The following is a 22,243-nucleotide window of genomic DNA, read 5'->3' as shown; positions in this document are numbered from 1 at the left end:
TGATTTTAAAACCACTTGCCCATTTATTAATCAAGATGACAAAGGTAGCTGGTACAAGGGACAGTCAACATAATCCACATTCAAACCGTGACAAAGATTTCTGTAAAGTGCCAACAAAAGGAAAAAAAAAAAAAAAAAAAAGCTTAATATTCTTTATATATACACACATACCCACCACATAGAAAACTAGATTTTTAATACGCACAAAAACAAAAAATAAAGTTAGAAACCATATAAAACAAGTTTATACCAAGAATATTCTGCTGCAAAATGAAGTTGGCCTTGGGTGTTTTCTTTTCTCAGAGAAAAAGAGGCGTTTGATCAGTAGTTTCTCTGAGAACGAGTGCTCGTACACACCGTGCAATTTTCATCTGTAACAACCATTTAAACCTCGATCATCTAATACATTCCAATGCCGCTCAGAAAGGAGGGCTTTCTGACGAAGGCACACGACAGGAGGACTGTTCACAGCGACAACGCCTCCCACTGAAAGATCCTTTACACAAAAATCCATTTTCACCAGTGGTAAGTTTTCACCAGTGCAAAGTGGGATGTCACTGCATGATTTGTGTTCCAGTTCAACTTTGGTAACCTGCTGGAGAGAACAGGCCAGAAGCTGCTGGGGTTAATATGTGAACATTGTCCAGAACTAAACTTTATGGTTTAAAACTCAGGACAGACCATGTAGCTGCTGTCCGTGTCAAAGAGGTGAAAAACAAATGTGCAAGTTGCAGATTTATTAATGTGAAGATCTCTAAAGAGACCACCAAATTACAACAAAAACAAAACATCTCTGACCCCACCCAATTAAAACAAAAACAACAAGACTATTAAATAACTTAAAAAAAAAACAAAAACAAATAAAATTACACAAAACAACAATGACAAAAGACTTCATGAGGATTAGTGATCTCAGCTCCATGAGTTGGACACGAGGCCGAGACTCAGCAGCCTGCTGGGTTCGGCCAGCAGATCGCGCTGTTACGTCTTCTGCTTCCTTTTATTGTTCATTTCAAAGTACGGGTCTTCACTTCTGCCCTTGTTCAGCGGGGTCTTCTTCACTGCGATGGGCTTGGTTTCCACAGCTTTGATGTTGCTTTTCTGTGGAACAGGGATTTGAGTCGGTTCTGGTTTCAGGGTCAACTTTGTGTTGATGGGGTTAGTGGCTGCTTGTTTCCGTCCCATCCTCTGTGCCATGGCCGGGGTTTTCTGACTGGTTTTGTTGGATGAGGAGCCTGCGTTGCCCGCTGGGACCTGCCCGGGGGCGAGGGTGGCGCTCCGTGTAGTGGTGGCGAAAGCTTTTGTTGGTGTTGGCACCTTACTTTTGGCCGTGGTCTCCTTGCTCTTTGGCAGGGAGCCGGCAGGGTTCGTCAGTGCTGGGGATGCTGTCCGTGAGCTGGGGGTGGGCGTCCGGGACTTTGAAGTCACCATGGTGGCTGTTGCTGCCCTTGACGCCGTCCTTGCCCGCCTGGCTGCTTCTAGACGGAGGCGCGAGGCTGGGGAGCCCGGGCGGCGCTGTGCGAGCCGAGAGCGCTGGGTGGCGCCTGTTGGGGGCCGGGCATCTTTAGAGGGCTCCGATAGTCCCGGTGCAGTGATGGGGTGAGGTATGGAGGAAGCGGTGGGGGAAGTACAGGGGCTGGAGGCTTTGTGGCATTTAGAGGATGGCTCAGGACAGACAGGACTCCTGGGCTGTAAGGCGGCACCGTGCGGTCTGAGCTTCTGTTTGGAGGTGGGATTCTGGTCCAGAGGAGTGGTTGATGGAGCTGCTGATGGAGTTAGAGCTCTGCGCTGCACCTGAAAGCCCTGACATGGCGTGCTAGGAGACTGCCTGCAGGAGCTGCCCACAGGTGTGGAGGGCAGAGAGGAGGAACCTTTGGTGGTGACGGGAAGCGGGAGCTGGGTGGGCTTCCTGGGAGAGGATTGTGTCGTCTGGAGGTTCTTCTTTGGTGCTGAAGCAGAACCTTTTCTTGGCATGGTGGGCGTGCATGCTGGGGAGGGAGTGTATGAGCGGCATGTTTGACTTGCAGAAGACCCAGACGTCGGCTTACACCCCGACCCTGATGAAGATGATGAACTGGAGGAGGAAGATGAGGAGGAGGAGATGAGATCATTGACAGCAGCAAGGGGGTCCATGTCAGGAGGAGAGGGTGGAGCTGCGTTGCCATGGTGACCCCCCAGACCAGGGGGTCCCTTTTGAAAAGCCAGGATCTTCTGCTCCAGAGTGGTAAACTGCAGCACTCGGAGCGGGTCGTACTTAGTCAGAAAACCACGTAGGGTGTCCCAGCCGCCGCCGACACGCACCATCACATGTTTGCCATGAAGCATCTGAGGGGGGAGAAAAATAAGATCAAATTTGGAGTCAAAGTTCAAACATGAGTGATGTGTTCCTGTAAGCTCCCAAAATAACAGCAGACATGCAGATTAGGGTCTCAACGCCAAGAATAGCAGCGTAATCGTGACGTAATCACAATCCACCGGTACTGGGAAATGAGCTTACATGTGACCAATCACAGCCTCCAGTTAGCACCACTGCAACCACCAGGACAACCAGCCTGTGTGTCAGTGTAGATCCTGTGACACAACAGCACGTAAACAGTATGTGACTGAGTAAATAAGTAGCTCTGCGTGTACTCACTCGAATAAAGATGGTCTTATCTCCGAGTCTGTAGCGCCCCTCAGACAGGTACTCAATGGAGACTCTGTTGGAGCAGTTGCAGGGCGGGTCATCCATGCTGTGCTCCTGCATCACATATGGAACCAAATAGGACAATTAATCAGCTGAAGAGATGTTCAACTCGTGACGCTATTCATACACATCAACAATTAGCTTAGAAACCTTAGAAATGATGTTTTTGGTCATTAATATCTGAAGCACACAAACAGAAGCAGTGTAGGCTCTGTTTTTCCTTTGTAGAAACAGAAATCCAACTTAAGGAGCTCTCATGCCTTCACAGCAGCTGATTAAACTGACTGATATTGACACTATAAGGAGCTTCTTACTAATTAAGAGCAAAGGAGCAAATACGCTTGGGAATAAAATTTGCACCACAGTGGTTGTTTGCATCTGAACCGTCTTCCACTTCAATGACTGCAGTTATTTTTAGCTCAGCTGTCTCCTCTGGGAATAAAACCATCACCCCTTCAGTGTTAGCATCCTGTTTGATCCACTGAACCAGACTAAATAAATAAACCCAGAATGAGAACTTCAGTCCCCATCGGTCATGTTTCATAAACTATTTCAATCACAGTCAGCTGAAGACATGGACCTTGTGCACATGTATGACGGCATGCATCTGCAGCCTTGGCGTCACGTGCTACACAGAGTCAAAGAGCGCCGGCAGAGTGTCACATGGTCAGCCGCAATGAGTCATGTGTCCTGTGGGGCGCTGATGAAGCTTCATATGGGTCACACATGTACCACCTATGTGCGGCTATCAGCTGTGGAACATTTTGCATCTCTGATGTGGAGGTTTAGGAAAGAACACGTGAACACGTGTGCTTATCTTATGGCCATTCAGATGGTCTCTTTTTGCTCATTTCCATGGTTACAACCATCCCTGGACTAGCATGTTTTTTTGCCCCTGGGTTGAAAGCTTTGTTTTGTGTTTGTGGTGTAAGATTCTCTTCCTATCCAAACTTACCCCAGGCTGATAGAGGCCGCCATGCTGGCAGCACACGCTGAAGGTTTTGACGGCTGGAGGAGGCTCCTCAGTCAGTAACAGAGTCTCCTCCAACTCGATCTCCTTCTCCAGCTTCACCAACACGGGAGGCTCCACGCCATACCTGAAGAGCAACATCTGCACAGTAAGTAAACCCGTTACACCAACCCTAAACTCTAATAGTCTTCTAATCAGACACTTACTTAGACACGATGCGTCCGATCTCCAGCAGACAGAGACAAACCTGCCGAGGATCTTTATGCAGCACTGAAGCAGAAAACACACCCATTATCAGCCCGACTGTTAGTTTTACTAACCTGAAAGAAAAGGTTCTGCTCATTTTTGACATACATACAGTCAACAGAGAACAGCAAGTCATACTCTGTTAAACTAAAATGTGACTTTTTAAACACAAAATTCCCTGAGGGGGATGTTGGATGACTTATTCAGGGAGAAAGAAAACAAAAAGGCTTAACTTACCAAAAACAATTGAGTCAAAATGTGTAAATCATTGATGGCGCCTCCAGATTTCTTAAACAAGTCACATCGAATAATATTTTCATGCTTATTACACGGTCTTAAAAACAGACCTCTTGAAGGAGGAATAAAACCAACTTTGCAAATCTAGTCTGACCTTGCAAAGAGTAAAAGAGCTCACCAGCTGTTTCTAAATAACCACAAGCAACAAAACAGAATTTATTTGCTTTAAACCAGCTAATGGAAACATGTCTAATGAAGAACAGGAATCAACTTCACATTAATTCCTCCTGGCCCGCAATTTGACATGTGGAGTGGATCATTTTTGCCAATTTAAAGCTAAATTAGTTTTAAAAGCGATGCTACACAAGTTATTGAGCTTAAAACTTTGCTTCTGACTCATTCTTATGCCACATAGGCATTGATTTTGCACATTTCTGGAGCCGTCGTTGCCCTGCAGCATCACGCAACAGCTGCGCTTTGCTATGCACCACGCCATAGGCCAATAACTACATATCATCACAGTGGTCATTTTGGATGTGCGTCACGGCTGATTCAGCCAAGAAACCCAAGGACAAAGTCAGAGGAAGCAAGGAAAAGAAAGAGAAAAGGGGGGAAACAATGAAAACATTTGACTGACTTTTACTGGTTGAAGACAGCTTAGAGAAGACACAGGATGCAAGACAGATCCAAAATTAGCCTTTAAGGAGCACAAAGTACAAAAATCTCAGAAGTTCAGTAGTGCTGCTTTAAAAAAAAAAAAATGTAAACAAGCTCAATTCATAATCTGATCTTTATTAGTAGGTAAACGTTTCCAGAATAGCCGGAGACACCATGCACTCCTTAAAAGCCAAAAGTGCTGGTCAACCCATCATAACATGTAGTCTCAACAAATAATTAAATTAAAGTGATACCCAAAGTTTAAAGCTTCAAAACAGACACAAACCAAGAGGTGACATCATAGTTGTTTATATTTAATCTGTTTTTTTTGCACTTTATATATTTTCCCAAACTGTAGATAAATCCTGACGCTCCAGTGGTTCGGAGCTGCTTTGGCAGAAAGACCTGGGACACTTGAGACTTTATGTTTTGGCTGATTGTGGATGCTATAGAAACAGTGGAGCAGCAGTTGTGTGGCTTACTTTAAGTCATCCTAATCTTGAGTTTTGGAAATCCATTAATGGTAATGAATCCCACATAGAGAGGACTCGGGGTGGTCGTGCACCTCATCAGATCCCATTAAACTACTAAGAAGCAAAGCTTAACCAAAAAAAAAAAAAAAAGAAAAATCTGCTGCTCAGATTTGTTTTATCAGGAGCTTACAGCCGAGATCTGGTCTGGTTTTTTATCCAGTTGGGATTCTTAGCATGATTTACAACGATGACGAGCTCCAACTTTGGATTCAGTGGGTGGATGTTCATTAATCCAACACTGAGGAAATTCAGAAATGTGACTTGCATATAAAGGCAGATGTGATAAGGGTTTGCGATGAAGAAGCTTTCCTAAAACTTCAACAGACCTCTCAGCTTTGCAGCACTTAGCACTTCCATCTTAAGCTCAGGCACCATGCCAGCCGTGACATTTTAATGAGTTACTTTGTTTTCTGTTTGTAACTCAGCAGCTCTGACTCAGAAAAGCTTTACCAGGAAAACAAGGCATAAAAACAAACTGTGCACTGTGCAGACAGCTGGATAGAAAACAAATATACAAGCAAAAAACACGAGAGGGAAGAAATGTGAGTGTGTGTGTATATCTGCAATTTTTTACCAAGGCCTTCTGACTCAAACAGGTAAGTCTCCTCCACTCCGATGTGCCGACACCAAGCCAGGAAGTTGGCTGTGTTATCACGAGCAAAGAAGGAGCCGGGGGAGGCATCCCGCTTACATGCAACCTTTCTTGTGGGAAAAAGCTTCAAAAAGAGGGAAAATTAAAAAAAAAAAAAAAAAAAAAAACAAGATCATGGTTATCCTAAATCACGGTGTGGACATAAGCAATATAAGAGCAAACAAGTTGGAAATATCTTTAAATCACAGAGCATTTAATTCAAAAGGTGCTAACAAACAGAAACCCTGATGTGAGGCAGGAAAGTCCACACTGTGCCCTGCAGGGCTGTCAGTAAACATCGGCCACAAGTAAACATGAGAGATGCCCTTTGGACGATGGTTCGAGTTATTTCCATCACTGCTGTCTGACTCACCTTGCTGAGCACTGAGGGGCAGCTCTGGGCAATCTTGGTTTGCAGCACGCCGATAAGCTGGCAGAGCTTCACTCCATTATTTAGCTCCTCCATGAAAAACTCAGCTCTCACCTCCACTCCTGGAAACACACACACAAAAAAAGAAAACGAAATGAAATGCATTAGCTTACTTCTAGTGCTTCATTTTGCTTTATTTAAGAAGCTACAAATAAATCACATCAAACCCCCTTTACAATTTAAAATTTACTTCTCAGGAGCTTAAAGCTCACATGACTCCCCCATTGTAAATCACCGCCTGAGGGAACACCATAGAGGCCACTAACTTCCACAATACCGTCACACAAAGTGACAAAGATTGCGCCGTAAAAGTTGTTTGCACTCAACAAGGATCAACCCCTGAGGCTTGAAACTTTATCCTCCGCACGGCAGCTGTTTGAGCCGCATCCGGCCCTTCAGGACCAGCAATCAGACCGGTCCGAAAGGTTTAAAACGGACTGAAAACATGGGATGCAGGTCATCCTGGTCACGGTGCCTATAACTCAAACCGACTGTTTAGTACCGGCCCACATTCCTCATGTTAACAACTGAATGCCTGCTCCTACAAAACAGATTCAGTAGCAAACAATAGACTCAGTTTCTAGTCAGCTTCAGTTTCCTACAGCTCCATTGTCTGCTAAGGGACAATAGATGTCCGTGTAATGGAAGAGACAGATTAAATGAGGGATGGTTTTTCCTCTTATTTTTTGCCCACTTGGTTTTCCGTGGTTTCCTATGAGCTGGTTGGAAATGGCAGCATCAAAATCCAATTACATGGAAAACCTGTGTCAATGGTGTCAGTTTTTCCTCGCCTGAAGGGGCTTACCGTTTGCACGCCAATGTCAGTTGTTTATTTCCACAAACAGTCATAGACGTTGTAGTATAATACTCTTGGGAAAGTGAGAATAAACCAAAATGTCTACCCAGAAAAAGTGTGTCAGAATGTAAATGGTGCCTCACTCCGCTTACCCAACATGCCAGAGAGCCAAATGGCCAGGTCTTCCTGCATGGGTACCAAGGTGGCTTCATGGCGCACGGCCAGCCACTGGTCATACTGGAAGACATCTGCGAGGCCGGGGCCGTGCCGCTGTGCTAACGGGCTGCGAGGACTCCTGGGGCTCAACAAAGGAGCGTCGAACTTCTCGCCGAACCAAACCTGAAAACGAGAAGAGGGAAAGTTAGGATGCAGTGTCTCCACCCATGGGTTAGGGTTATATACACACACCTTTCTTTGAATTTAATGATTAATGAACGAGTGGCTAATAAAAAAATCATCATACTGTTGCTACCATTCAGGCCTGTGCTGCTGGAATGTGGGCGACCCATTCATGCAGAGTCAGAGATGCCATCACACTTCACTTTCATGCTCAACTGGACATCACATCACATATTCAGACACTGCAGCTTGGCCTGATAACCACTGTTCACTCCGTTTCACAGTCTCATGTTTATCACTTTGGCTCATTTCATCATCATTGTAGATTTTATAGCAAAATAAATAAATAAATAAAAACGTGAAGTTGTTTAGTTTAACTTCCAAACAGACAGAAAAAAAAACTGGATGGTGCTGCTGCTTCCTAAAATGTGAGCCAAGCTCTACTTCAGTCCTGGGCTCGGCGCCTGAAGCGAGCCACTGATCTCGGCTCTTGACGCCCGATGTCCCATCATATCCATCTCTGCCGTCTCACAGTCCCTCCCTTTCTCCCTCAGTCTCTTCAACTGATGAGCCACTAAATATATCATGTAACTAACAATTACATTAATAAAACAGTAAAAAAAAAAAAAAAAAAAAAGGTGTGTGTGTAGCAAAGTTAACAAGATCAACATTTACAACAAAGATGATGTTTTCCTCTCAAATTTAACTGATTACAGGCAGCAGGACAAAAAAACAGCAGCAGATGTGGACTATGATTATTTCTCAAGACATTACATAACTCGCTTCTAGACAACCCGGCCTTCCTTATTCTGTCCAGATTCTTGACATCTGCGTACAGCCTTTCATCTCTGTGTCCATCATATGTCATGGAGCAATAACGGGGCACTGCATCAACCGTGGTGAAAGGGTCATTGTGCTTCCAACAAGGCCCTGAATTCATCGTGTTCGCTCGGGCAACAAACAGGAAACTTTCTGCGCAATGGAACAGATGGACTGTTCTGCAGAAACGTCCTTCTGCTGATGCTTTGAGACGCCCCAGCAACGCTGATCCAGACCGTCTTATGTTAGGGAATTTTGTCCCAAATCCTCAACATGAACTTACCACAGTTTTGCAAACATATGGTCTAAATTCCCCTTTAATTATTCACATTTTTTGCACTTTTCATCATCTTATTTGATGGTCAGGTGAAAACTAATCTCCACAGCTTAACAGTCAGTGTAATCTACACAAACATCCATTCACAAAACCACTGATGGCCATTTACAACCCTCATCTCCACCACTGTAACCTTTGAATTTCAACAGTCCAGCTGGTGTTGAAACACGAAGACCTGGTGGAGAAACAGCATAATGTGGCAAAAACACCTGAATAGCTCGTCTCACTTCGAAGGACATGTGTTACATAACAGCTTTAAGAAGGGCGAACTGCCAGCAGCGCTCTGCAGGATCACAACCACAGCGTATGCTCGTCTCGACATCCAGCTAGTTTAAAAAATAAATGTTTAGAAGTTGCGTCAAAGATTCTGTGAAGATTAGAAAAGACGCCAGAATAGTGAAGATTATCCAGAGAATGTTCACTATTTAAAAACAGATTGTTGTAATCAAAAAAAAAAAAAAAAAAATCTGCATTGGAGTTTGAAAAGGGGCAATCTCAGATAATCTGTTCTCCCCTCTTTACACCATATCGGCCTTGATTGGGTGCAGGAATGTGGACTTTAATCCTGGAAAGAAATGCAAAATACTCAGATTTAAAAGTATTTGCACCTGTATCTACCAATCAGCTCTCAGCAGTTTCTGATGCTCTTAAGTTGAGCCACTTAAACCGAAGGTGAATAAACTCCCTGAAATAGGCATCAGCAGGAAGGTGTAAGAGAAAAACGAGGTTTAGCAACTAAGCATAATCCAAGAACACTCTCACACACACACACACACACTGTTTGCTCTTTATACTGTCATCATTTTCAGATTCTTTCCTGCGATTCAAGATTTTTTCATGATGACATCATTTGTTGTGTTTTTCTCTTCAGTTTCCCGCCTTTCCAACAACTTTAGACGTTAAACTTCCCATGACCGGGTTGGTGACCTTTAAGCATTTAGGATCATAACGAACTCAGAGCTGTTTGGTGAACCCAGGCTGAACTAACAAGCTCACGTTGCTCTTTTCCAACTCCAAGAGTGACTTTCCAATTGGTAATTTTCAACCCAGATTCAAGTTCCAACCGAGTGAACTTTTAGAAAATATTAACATAATACATCAGCTCAGATATATTTAGCTTTGATGTGCATTTGACCTTCTTGCAACAATTTCAAACGATTTGTGTCACAAAAAAAACAACTTGCAGACATCAGATTTTGCAATAGTTTTAACAGATAAGTGCATATGTTACTTATACTTCCATGAGTGCGTACATCTTCAGCATGGGTGATTCGAGCAGTCAGAGTGAGCAGGTATCTGATCTGAATGTGCTCTGGATGAGCAGCGAAGCTCTGAGCTGAGCTTTGGGGAACGACTGCAGTTCAGCATCATAACAGTCCGACAAGGATCAATACCGTCGCAGGGTGCCTTAGATAACGCTCAGTGGAAGGTTAAAAATTCCCCCACTTGTACTGAGCATCATCCTGTCTTATATAAACATGAAATGATTGATTGTATCCACCGCATGAGACAAATAAAGTTTTAATCTATTTGCTCCGGTTTAAAAAATGATTTGATTGTTTGATCACATTTTATCTATTCAATGTTTGCAAGTATCATAAATTCTGCTATGATTCTGTTATTTTTCAGGAGCCAGTGACTGATATGCCGATTTCACCTGATCACGTCCTGGTTGGATCAATGCTATTTGATGACGTAATGAGCTAATAAATAAAAATCACAGCTGTTGTCTTACCCCAAAAACTAAACTGTGCGATTCATCTGGTGTGATTTAAGCTGCAGCATCTTACCGCAGCTCTGGGGAGGCTCCTCACGTCCTAATCAACACTTTTACCCGAGAAACTTCCTGCCACATGTTATGTGAACAGCACTGGGATACATATTTTAAATGTCCACATTCCGAAATGGGTGGGAAGAGTCGTGTCTTTGTGAACCAGATGACAGAAAACTCCTTCGCTAGAGGAGCTATGTTCGCAACATGATACATTTGTTGTTTTGGGATGGCGGACACTTTGTTGCTGGGAGGAGAAGGGGAAAAAGGGAAAAAGAATATAAGAATTCCACCCACTCCCCCAACAAAAATGTAAGGAGAAACTCCTCCGGGTCCGAGCAGTGGAACGCCAGACATGCATAACAACAACAAGCCGGCATGCTGTAACACAGGTGGGCTCGCCGCAGTTGCCGAGTGGGAGACAGATGTCTGCAATTCTTGATTTAATCTGAAAAGCTGTGGAAATGTGTTGCGACATCTCCCTCAGCTGAGAACACAGTGTTTTTATCCAACACTTGGACACAACAACCTCAGCTGGAGACTCAAAGTCAAGTTCAGCCTGAGCTAGATGTGTTTTGTCTCAGGTTTACAGATACAGGCAGGATTGTTCAGCTGAATTACTTAGAAATTTCATTTGAAAAATAACCCCACTACACTAAAAGACTAAAAATAGATGTTTACGACTCATGCAAAATAGTGATAAACTCACCTGGATGCCAGTCTGGACAGCCATGACTTTGTTCACACGAGGTTCACTTCTTCATTCTGTGGAAAGACGAGATAAACAGGTGAAGATAAACCATCAGTGTTGGTTGTTCTCTGGCGTTACAGTTCACAAAGTGTAAACGAGGAAATCCGAGCAGCATCCGTGTTCCTGAAAACTCCTTATCAACATGTATATGGTGTCTGAATGGGGACAGTGTCACACTGAGCTGGAGACGTTTCAAACCCAAGAATTACTTCACAACTGTAGCTCAAAATTTTCTTTCACATGATGGTTGACAACTAGTCATCAATGGGATTGGAAGTGGAATAGTTGAGCTTTTATTCACTAGCAGAGCTAATTTAAAGTCATCCTTTGAAAAGGCTGCATACAGGATGGAGGTGCAGGCTATGTGGCCATAATTCAGACAGTGGTGTCTTAACCAGAGCAACAACAAAAAAAAAAAAAACTTTACAAGGACAAAACATAAAATGGATTTTTTTTATGGAATAACTTCAATTTCTGGGCACATAAAAAGCTAGACTGTGGTCAGTCAGGAGATTTTATTGTTTACAGACTTGGCCCATAAAACAGCTGGTGAGTCACATTATTATAATCTTTGCCAGGCCATGCATGATTCATACACAGTTTTTTTATTTTATGCAAAGTCTTTTTCCAAACTTTGCACATTAGTCAAAGTGTTTTTGTTTTTTTTTTGCCCTGTCTAATCACATCTTCTACATGAGGTTGATGGATTAGCATCACAGCAGGACTTTCTTTTAAAGAGTTACAGATTGGAAGTCAGTCACCAAAAATTCAGGTAAAAAATCTGTTAATCACATGTATTAATTTTGGAGAGACCTACTAGTTCAGCAGTTTCCCTCAACTTAGTGTGCTGAATTTTAATTATTACAACAAAACAAAAGAAGGTAAAGCATTGTCATTTTAATACCACATTACCTTTAAACTCAAATGACAGTTTTCCCCTCATCACTCAATCCATTAACTCTGTATAATTGTTCATATAAAAGAGAATTTATTCTGATTAATATGCACTAAATCAAAAATACCCACTTTATAATTACATTACAACAGTGAACATTAACATTTCAACAGCAGGGTCAAGCTTAATTGGGCTTTTCTTTTAAACTGAATTAAGCAATCAAGACAAACTGATGCAGTTTTCTTCTTGCTGATTTAATCATTCCTTCCCTGTGAAACACATGCACTTCAAGACTGAACTGGACCCAGATCGAATATAGAAACACATTAACCCAGGCTTTACGCAGTCACTGATTAAAATCAATAACGAAGTCAGATTAATCAATAATGAATACAACTCAAAGGTGGAGTCTTAAATACAATAAATTCCACAGTGGAGCCCTCTGACTCCATGGATAAGAGAATCATGAGGGAAAACCTGAGGACGATCTGGTTCCACACGACTGTCTAGCTCCACTCAGGAACCTGACTATCCAACCAACCATTCTTTGAAACTAAGTTCAAGCATATGGCTTATTTTTTATCTCCCATCTTTTTATCCTCCTATCAGTTCGGAAATTTATTTTCTGCACCAAGTGTGTAATCAAATTGACAAGACGTCATTTTAAATTTCCAAAAAGGTGTACAAACTTAAAGATTAATGCGATTCCTTGTGTAGAAGCACAGATGCTGCTTTTACTGGACAGCAGTGAGTTGGAGTGAATCAAAACTTTCTCACGAGGAAGTGATGGGTTAGCTCTCTCTCCTTTTCCCCCCACACAGGATGTGTAGGATTACCCCAACCCTCAACTGTCCCTGAGGGTGCGTGTTTGACAAAGAGAGGCGGTGGGTGGGGGAAACAATCACAAGCACGTAGATCCTAATAACTCGGGTTATTTGGTCAACACAGCTGAGGCAATAGTCCTCCACCCCCCTTCCATTCCCTTTTCTCTCCCCAGACACACAAACAGCTTAAAACGATGTAAAAACAAACAAAGAAAAGAGGTTTGTGTAACTTTTACACATCCTGGGTTTTCCCCACTGAGCTCTCTCACAAAATTTAAAAAACACAACTACAATTATTCCATTAGTTGTTCTTTAAAAGCCTGACGGAGTGTCAGATGACGGGATGCTGCGTCCCGTTATCCGACACCAAAACTGCAGCCCAGGGGAGGTAAGATGAAAGTTAGCAGTCAAGGACGGGGACAGGAAAGAGGGTGACGACACAAGCCCACTTACCTCAGAACAAAAGCATAAAAACAGCAGTGCACAACTGCGCTCAGCCTCCAACGCACATCCTCACCCACACCGGGCCAAAACGCCACTCGATGTTCAGCTATGCTCAGCCAGAGCGGCTCCAACCACTGTTCTTCCACGAGTGAGACGGGAGGGAAAGGCAGAGAGAGAATGACAGGGAAGGAGGGAGGGAGGATGGATGGATGGGAGGGAGGAGGTGCAGAAGGAGAGCCCTGACTAATGAAGTGGCTATGCTTCGCTAAACCCTGACCACCCCTTTGCCCCCCCCAAACAATCCTATCACAGCGGGACCCTCTCACAAAGCAACCATTGTTTTCTTAGCTTGCCACCACACACACACACACACACACACGGTCTCATCTCCAAGCCAGCAGCCAAACCAGGATGCAGTTAAACAGAAAGAGATGGGATAGAGGTGATGGTGCCTTTACCTCCGCTTCCTTTTCAACCTCCCCACCTTCAAGCCTCCAGAAAAACCCCCACCCTCCCAAACCAGTACAACAGTCCAGTGTTGTTGGATGGCTTGCTGTCAAGCAATCATATGGAAAGCACACCAACAAAAATTGCCTTAGAAAAGCACCAACTTCAATAGAGAAAAGAGTAGTACACGTGATGTCATGTGACTGAATCAGGTGTTGGTTTTTCACAGCTGTTTAAATTAGCTTTTGCTCTAATGACCACAGCGTTTGTGATTCAGCAATCTGACAACCAGCCTCCTTACAGTCTCCAGTTCTGGCAGGATAGAGACAACTGACATCTTTAATGTCTTTTAAAGCAGAATCATCAGAAACAGGGAAAAGACAGACAACCTTTAGATTTCTAAAGAGTGGAGCAATCCAGAAAGGCTTCAGCTTGCAGGCATTCAGCAAGGGTCACATTAAACAACAACGGGACAAAGGGCAAATCCTTGGCTCTGGACTCCAGTTGTGTGCATCTGGGGCCCCGGCAAAGTCTGAGAGCTGGACTCCCTACGGGGACCAAAAAGGCGCCCACACATTCAAATGTCAGGCACAGAGGAGAGAGAAAATCTAAGCCAAAGAACAGAAGAGGCGAAGACAAAACCCGTATTATTATGGCGGTGAACTTGGGAGTGGCAGAAAGGGCAGGGACATGGAGCACCACCACGCACACATTCCCCAACGGTCATTCTCCCACAATGCTGGTGTTATGTTGGAGTCCTTACCCTCTTTGAACCCCCCCATCAAAAAGATTTCCCATAACACCCTCCCTCCCTGTTTAGGGTTAAAGGAGATAACTAGCTTCGGTTATGAAATCACTGATAACCGTCAATTAGGTTTGCTTCAGATTTAGAGAAGGAAAAGAAACACTATCACTCATCAATCAGTAGCATCTTTTCCCTCCATCACCATTCTCCTATCAGCTAATAAGATTTTACATTTAGAAGATGGGCACAATTTTTGGCCATCATAGTGGCTATCAAGTGTGGTATCGCAATCTTGCGAGACATAATTCATATTTCAGGCTTCAGATGGTTTTGCTCCTGTTTTTTACCCTTGGGTATGTTTGCATCTGCATAGCTCTAAGCATCCACATTACAGTCACTTTTAAAATGCATATGGTTAAATAGGTTATTGGAACCCAACTATGCAAAGACAAGTATGAGATTCAGAGGGTTTATATAGCCATCAAAATCTGATGACTCATGCTAATCAGATAATTGTAATAACTGAATCTGAAGCATCTACATGCACTTCTGAAGTGTAATATTAGAAAGTCCCTGGCCAACATTTTCCAGTCCATTATCGGATTTCTTTTGGAGTATGTAGTGATGTAACTTAGTCTTATTTTCAAAACATCCTGTCTTTGTTAAACATAGCGGTTTTCACGGCCTTAATAAGCAAAACAGACTACATGTGAATGTTGTACACACTGATTTCCTGCTGCTGTTTTTCTTTGTATGCCACTCACATCGACTACTTCGCTTCAGTCTTTTTAACAGAAGACCCTGATGCGAATAATTCTGTTGCACATGCAGAGATGTTAAAAAAAATATATATATATATCAGATATACGGGTCAACAAGCACAGAGACGGAGTACTGAGGAGAAAACTAGCTGTGTTCATCCAGTTTATCTGATAACTGCCATTATCTGATAAACCAGAGCAGATTATGGCATCTACATGATCACGTGGATCATCTGATAATTCCAGAAGTCAGGTAATGATCAGTTTTGCTGTGCATGTAAATGGGCTCTTAAATGTTCCATTTTAGGAAAAATTTTCTGAAACAAGTTTGGTTGTATCCTCAACTTGTAAGTAATGTTTCTCTATATCTAAGGATGAGTTCACTCCTATATCGAGTTGCTTTGATAGCATTGCTAGGGGTGGAAAGTTAGCAGTTACAGTTTAAGATCTAGCCAAACTGATCACGTGCATGACTGTAATGACAATTAAAAATGTCAAACACTGAACTGAAGCATTAATTCTTCATTTTGAGTAACTGCAAATTGGGATGGAAAAGCTCACATCATCATTTGAGTCATTTTTATGACTTTACATGGAGAATGGAAAGCCCTCTAGTCCAAAACCCAGTACTTCCAAAGATAGAGGTGGGAACTGGAGAGAAAGCCAGGGCAACTCATGCACCGTGCTGTCAAGTCCTTTATGTCTTTAGTGAGAGCCATTTAGACTCCAGCTGTCCGGTGGATATCAAGCCTAAAAGAGTAATTTAACCGCAGTGAACTTATTTTTGCCATTGCAGCCATCACACCCTATAAGGTCACAGACAATGACCTTATGTGGCAGCTAGAGACCCCTCAGGATAAGCCCCTAAGACCTGTAGGCTACCAGTGACAGCCCAGGCAGGGAGATCCACAAGCCTGACACATCCAGGGTCCACCAGGCAGCCTTCATTGCTGAGGTTCGATATCAAAACTGAATGCTTTAGTTTCTATTGAGCACTTGCGTAACATTCAGTACATTGACATTGAACTGTGTGGTGGTGTTTCGCACTCCATCAATACTACAGTGTTACAAATTTATGGTTATTGCAGCAGCTCTACTGGCTGAAGCACAACAGTTCCACATTAAACATGCAGTGACTGTGAAAGGACACAAATCATCTTTGCAAGAACGAACATTTAGAAAGAAGCACAACACAGTGAGCGACACTGGTCACAGCAGTTGGCAATGTCAGGAGTGTAAACAACAAATGATGCTTTTATTTGTGCATATAAGAGTTTGGATGGTGTTATTTAATAATGCAGGCAAGACAACTTTTCTAGAAAGCAGACATCCTCAAATTAAGACCTATCTGAAGTCAAATTAGGTTTAAGTGAATAAATGGTGCAGAAACCTGGTCCACAGAAGACCACGGTCTAACCTGTATTTCATGTTGCACGTAAAATAATCAGCTTTGGAGGTTTAATTCCCCCAGGAAAACTTTCATTTCCAGACTGAACGAGTTCTAATCATTCCATTTGAAACCCTGCATTCAGAAAGATGTTTGCCAATGGTAAAGATGCCAGTAAACCCTTGCTTCATGCAACTGCAGTCAACTAAATACTCCATGTGCAAATCTAAAACTAATTAAGCCAACTTTTCAATGAAAAGGCCTATTTTTGTGTAAAGCTAAACTAACAGGCCTCTTCCTACTGGGAAAGGGTGTTGAACAAATTAAGGGAACTGCCTTTGTGTTTACAAATTAGCACTATAATGGACAGAGTTTATTAAAGGAAAGGGATCTAGTCAGATCTTCCTCGTAGCATTAGCTAAACATAGATGCGTGTGTTTTGTAGATGCGGTTGAAGGCGAGACATCTGTCCGCGTGTTCCCCACGCAGGTCGCCTCGCTCTCTAGTTGCAGCCAATAATCATTTAAGAGGATCAGCGCTATTCCAGACAGCAGGAGCACATCCACCTCTGAGACGCTCCGTCACCACAACACGCTGCACGTGGCGTACGGCCGTAGCCTGCAGCGCACAAGTGATGCATGCGAGCGCTCGTGCATAAGAAGAGAGACAGATAAAAAAAGAGAACGCATTATGTAATGAGTTAAGAAAATATGTCCTTTTTGATTTTCCACTACATGGCATTGTGTGTCAGGGGGGATGCAAATAGAGTACATGAGAAAAAATAAAACCAAAAAGTCAGCCATGTGAAGCTTTAAAGATTTCCAGGGGATGTTTCAAGGAAATGAAATACGAGAGTAATGCCCTCTTTTTAGGCTTTAATTTAAAAACTTGAGTAGAGACAATGGATGAGTCCTTATTCTGGTCCCACAGCATGATGTGGGTGTAGGCCAGCACCCAGGGTCAGTAAGCTTCCTGCACCCCTCCCCTCCCTTCCAAAGGAGTTCTGCTGGACCCAACCACTCCCAGGAGAATACCAACTATTCCTATATTAGACTCCTTCCTGCTGAGCCCTTTGTGTCTGGACTTAATTACCCTGTCAGAGGAGCGTTTCATTTAGAGCCAGGCCTCCTCCTTTTCATTGCAGATGGGGTCTGGCTGCACTGTGTCCAGAAGGAAATTCATTGAGTTGAGGATAAAAAAAAAAAACAAAGTAAACATCATGTCAATGGCCTGTCGTTGAACCAAGCCACTCATCTTCAATGGAACTTTCTAAAGCCATTCAAAGGCCTGTACAAGTTTGCTCATCATGGTATTCCATAGTAAGATGCTATCCCCTTCTGAGCTGGATTAAATCATCACTCAGATGTGACCCTCTTGTCCTTGTTGGAGTGGTCTCTTCTTAGAGGTGAGACAATGTGAGTAAGCCCATCTTAAAGGCTTGAATGAGTGGAAGCCACCTGCCAGTCCAATTTTGATTTGTTGATGCTAATCCATGGCTCACTACATGTTACTGGGTCGGCTTTGAGACATTGAAGCCTCTCGCTGCTGATTCAGGATCAGGCTTCCACAGTGTTGACCAGCGGAGGAAACACGTACAAGCCGATTCCAGGTCGGGTGGTCTGTCAACTGCATCCTTCGCTCATAAGATCATCCCTGGAGTTAGCGCACAAACACAAGACACAATCAGTGCTGCGTTTACCCAAAACATGTTGAATCCATCGACTTTCCTCTGTTAGGAACTTTTCTCCAAGGTACTTCAACTTCCCCAAAACCTGTAAGGTCTTAGTCAAGATTTCTAGTCCATTTTCTTTAACCAGTCTTATGGAATAGTTATGTTATGCCTGTCAAACTGTTATCTTTAGCATTTTTCACAGATGCAACAAGAACAATAGAAAAAGATGATGCATCTATACAACAGATAAATTGACTAAAGAAACCATTCTTATGCATTTTTTACTGGTTCGTCCCTTGAGTTAACAGGTAGTTAGGTCCAAGAACAGAAGACTAGATGGGGGGAAAAAAGGTTCAACAGTTTGAGAAAGCCTGGTGAAATATTGCTAATACTTTAAAAGCTAAATATGCTATCACATTGCCATCTTGCAATCAAGGAATAAAATATAAAAATTCAGTCATTGATAAATAAAGACTGAGCTCTCATAGTGCCTTGGCAAAACTCTGGAAAATGATTAGTCCAAACAATTCCTGGCTTTATCCGTTAGACCACACTTCCAAGCTTGAAACAGCCAGAAGCCCGAACAGTGACTCCACTGTTAAACAGAAGCTGTTGGAGAACATAATGAATCTCCTCAGTATGAACATGTAGAGAGGAAAAAAAAATGACTGAGTCAGGTGACATCATATTCATAAGAGCCCTTAGCTTTAAATCTAACTGTGTCCCAATAACCTCAATTTTCAGACATTTATTTAGATTAACTTCAAGTCAAATCCCCGCAATGATCTGCAGTCAGTCTGCAGCAAACTATCTAATGGAGTTCCACAATCACAGAGGAATGCACCAGCTGCAAAGCATGAACCATCACTTCAAACAGACATTGTCCACTTTCACAGTTGCCCTCCTTTTTAAATTTCATGCCTGCATGATGTCAGCAGTCAGCTGGCCGAGTCAATCTGCAGCAAGTCACACAGGGATGCAGACCTGGCAAGATGCCCACCATGAGCCGTTTCTGCTCAACACACCCACACACACAGCTGCATTGATATCACTGCTTCAGAGACCATCTGAAACACAGCGCAAACTGCCGAAAACATACTCAGTTCTGATCATCTTCCTTTAGTGAAGAAAAGATTGATATGTGTTGGGTTTTCAAATATTCATGTACTGCGGTCTAACGATGCCAGGCTCCCATCTTGCATCAAGGTGAGCTGAGATAAGCCAATGTTGCCCAAACAGTCACCTCACCCTCCCAACAAGCATCAGGTGAAGGGTCGCTGAGCTCACCCTAGTTAGCAATGTTTGTTTACCACATAATCTTTCACTTTAATCAGTCTTAGCTTTGCTAAGTTGTGGGAAAAAATGTGACTCCCTTATAGAGTGATCAAAAAGAAACTAAGATGTTTCAACTAAATTAAAAAAAAAAAGAAAAAGTCTTGAACAAAAAAAAGAAAACAAACACTTGGGATCCAAAACCCTGGAGCCCAAAACTGACTTAACTCACAAAAGCTTACAGCTAAATCCCAGACTAGAGTCGACCTTTGTTCATAAAAACTATGACGCATGCTTAACAGAAACAAATAATCTGCATGACTGAGAGATAAGTTGAGCTTAGCGAGTTCAGAAAATGCTGTATCTTGCCTGACAGCATGACCCGAGTTAGTTAGCCGGCTGCCTGTAGCAAGAGGCGAAAGAGATAAAAGCAGACCTCATAAGATTTTAAAAATATTTTGTGGAATGGCTGAATATAGGCACAATTGAAATGTTAAGTCAGGTTATTAAGGATATGTTAAACTAAATCTATATATTTAAAGACAACAGATCAATCTTCATCCCCACATCTCTGTCCAATAACTACAATCTTAGAAAACAGATAAATTATGTATGTCAACTCTAATATGCAGCCGTTTACAGGACACACACGACCAGATGAGACAAAGAAGCCTTAATGAGTTAAAAATGCACAAGAGAACATATGGGCTGCACGGCAGTGTGTGCGGACACAATGGAGATGATAATGAAATCATGGATTACCCCTCATTTATTTAGGATACAGCTTACAGGAAGAGAAAGGGGGGTGAGGGTATGCATGTGTGTGCCTTAACTTTGAGCCTTGGCAGGTCCAAAACACAAGGGCTGATGCCAAAGATCAAGCAGATGGTGATTATGAAGATGGTTAGAAATTAGGTTGCTACTCTCGTGTGTGCTTGTTTAATAACTGGCCAATGGCAGCTTTGTCCCAAACGGAGTGACGTACTGTATTGTCTCTGATCCAGTGGAAGACTACAGTGCAGACTAAAGGACAACAATTACAGAAAGGCACCAACATCTGGCTTTAAAAATAATAAAAATAAATTACAGCCCTAAAAGGAACTAAAATAAGAAAATACTTATTAAAAATGTCCAGGTCCAGGAAGAGAGCTATATAGGCTCTAAAATCCTCCACATGACAGTCATTCTGCATATAAAGAATACCTCTCTGCCAGGACCTGTGCATTAATTAGTTAGCTACATAAAACGGTTATTGATTTATGCAGGATTTCTAAATAATACAAATTCGGGTTTATAACGTTCGGATTGAAATTTGGTTGAAAGACAGAAAGACAAAGAAAGAAAAAGTGACGAATGCATAAGATGCCATGACAAAGCAATGTTATATATTCATTTAAACCTGAGGGTGAGCTCAATATGCTGGTACTCATTTGCAGCCTCCTTTATGAATAGGGGGTTCTTTTTCTATCATGTGGAGTAAGGATAAAACTAATTACTTCATCAAAAGCCATAACTATAATCCTGGTCATTGCAGTACTTAAAGAAAAGGTTTAAACTCAACACCTGCATCTGAACTGTGATGTGTGACTGGCCCTTCCCTGGTGTCCACCTCTTTGCAGGAAGCACCTGTGGATCCTTTGCTTAATCCTTCTTCCTCCAACAGGAAACCAGGTCTATCCCATGTAGACTCTAACATACCCATCCTCATTGTCCTGGCACAATAGATGCTCTGACAGGAAGAGACTGCCAGTTTTTGAGCGTTTGATCCAAGTATAGCTGCATGAGCAACTTTCTTCATCCACATAAACTTGATCCTGTTAGCCATTTCACTTTATCATCATGCAACAGCTCAGTAGGCACTGTCTCCAGATTAAATATGCTCTAGTAAACGTCTGATCCTCTTACCTATTTATTCCTATTTACCAATCAAGTATGAGTGTGCATATGTTTGAGACTAGAGGTCGTTGGTTTCAACAGAAACAGTAGAGACCAGTCAAAGCCAATTTACTAGCCGATCTTTATGTAAAAGACACCTGAGAGTTTCAGAGATGGAAATTGGATCTTTTATTCTGCTTTAAATGTGCATACAGTTGTTTTGAAGGGAGAAATTGGCGGTTACTCATAAGTTAAACCAATGCTTGTAAAGTGGTTTATGCTAACATGAAGTTTTAGAAAGACATATCAGCAAAGAAATACACAAAAACGTCAAAACTATAATTTTGCTTCTTTTCCTCCATAGATATGCAAATGTGGAGCAAAATTTGTCTTGCTATCCTATACGACACAATATTAAAACATATAGAAATTCGGCTCTAATATAAAAATGAACATTATTCCGCCGTATTTTTGCTTGGAATCGTGTGAACAGCCTCCACGAGGCTTCCTCGTGGATTTAACGGAGAAACAGCAGGCGAAAACTTCAGGATAAACTTTTCTCCTCCTCAAACTTTTCAGACATAAAGTAGCAGTTTTAAGCTTACCAGCAACGCTGCGGATAACAGACTTCTCACGCTGAACGTCCGGATTACTCAATGTGGCCTCAGCGGGTTTTTCCTTGTGGAATCTTAGGCTGGTGCTTCAGTTATCAGGAGTT

General features: G+C 42.5%; 1 protein-coding gene across 2 annotated transcripts; it reads right to left on the bottom strand.

Annotated features, from left to right (window-relative positions):
• On the bottom strand, positions 1 to 22,243 carry gas2l3 (growth arrest-specific 2 like 3). Of its 2 annotated transcripts, none has more exons than XM_041977093.1 (9): positions 22,131 to 22,243; positions 11,162 to 11,217; positions 7,339 to 7,525; positions 6,334 to 6,452; positions 5,904 to 6,045; positions 3,863 to 3,926; positions 3,642 to 3,783; positions 2,636 to 2,740; positions 1 to 2,325 (listed from the first exon to the last, which is right to left on the bottom strand). In XM_041977093.1, exons 2-9 carry the CDS (start codon positions 11,183 to 11,185, stop codon positions 982 to 984), a joined length of 2,127 nt encoding a protein of 708 aa, XP_041833027.1. In that variant the 5' UTR covers positions 11,186 to 11,217; positions 22,131 to 22,243; the 3' UTR covers positions 1 to 981. The 2 variants fall into 2 exon arrangements, with proteins under 2 accessions (XP_041833027.1, XP_041833028.1); XM_041977094.1 differs by lacking the exon at positions 22,131 to 22,243 and adding an exon at positions 13,376 to 13,520.

The sequence above is a fragment of the Melanotaenia boesemani genome, chromosome 23, assembly GCF_017639745.1.
Source record: "Melanotaenia boesemani isolate fMelBoe1 chromosome 23, fMelBoe1.pri, whole genome shotgun sequence".
Classification (NCBI taxonomy): Eukaryota; Metazoa; Chordata; class Actinopteri; order Atheriniformes; family Melanotaeniidae; genus Melanotaenia; species Melanotaenia boesemani.
The sequence above is the reverse complement of the archived record's forward strand: the minus strand, read 5'-3'. Positions and strand labels throughout refer to the sequence as shown.

Bases quoted from the DNA above. Each gene is read 5' to 3' on its own strand.
- gas2l3 (XM_041977093.1), bottom strand. From the start codon at position 11,185: ATGGCTGTCCAGACTGGCATCCAG. The intron at 7,526-11,161 runs GTGAGTTTATCA...TCTCGTTTTCAG, and splicing joins CTGTCCAGACTGGCATCCAG to GTTTGGTTCGGCGAGAAGTT. The intron at 2,326-2,635 runs GTGAGTACACGC...CTCCCCCCTCAG, and splicing joins ATAAGACCATCTTTATTCGA to ATGCTTCATGGCAAACATGT.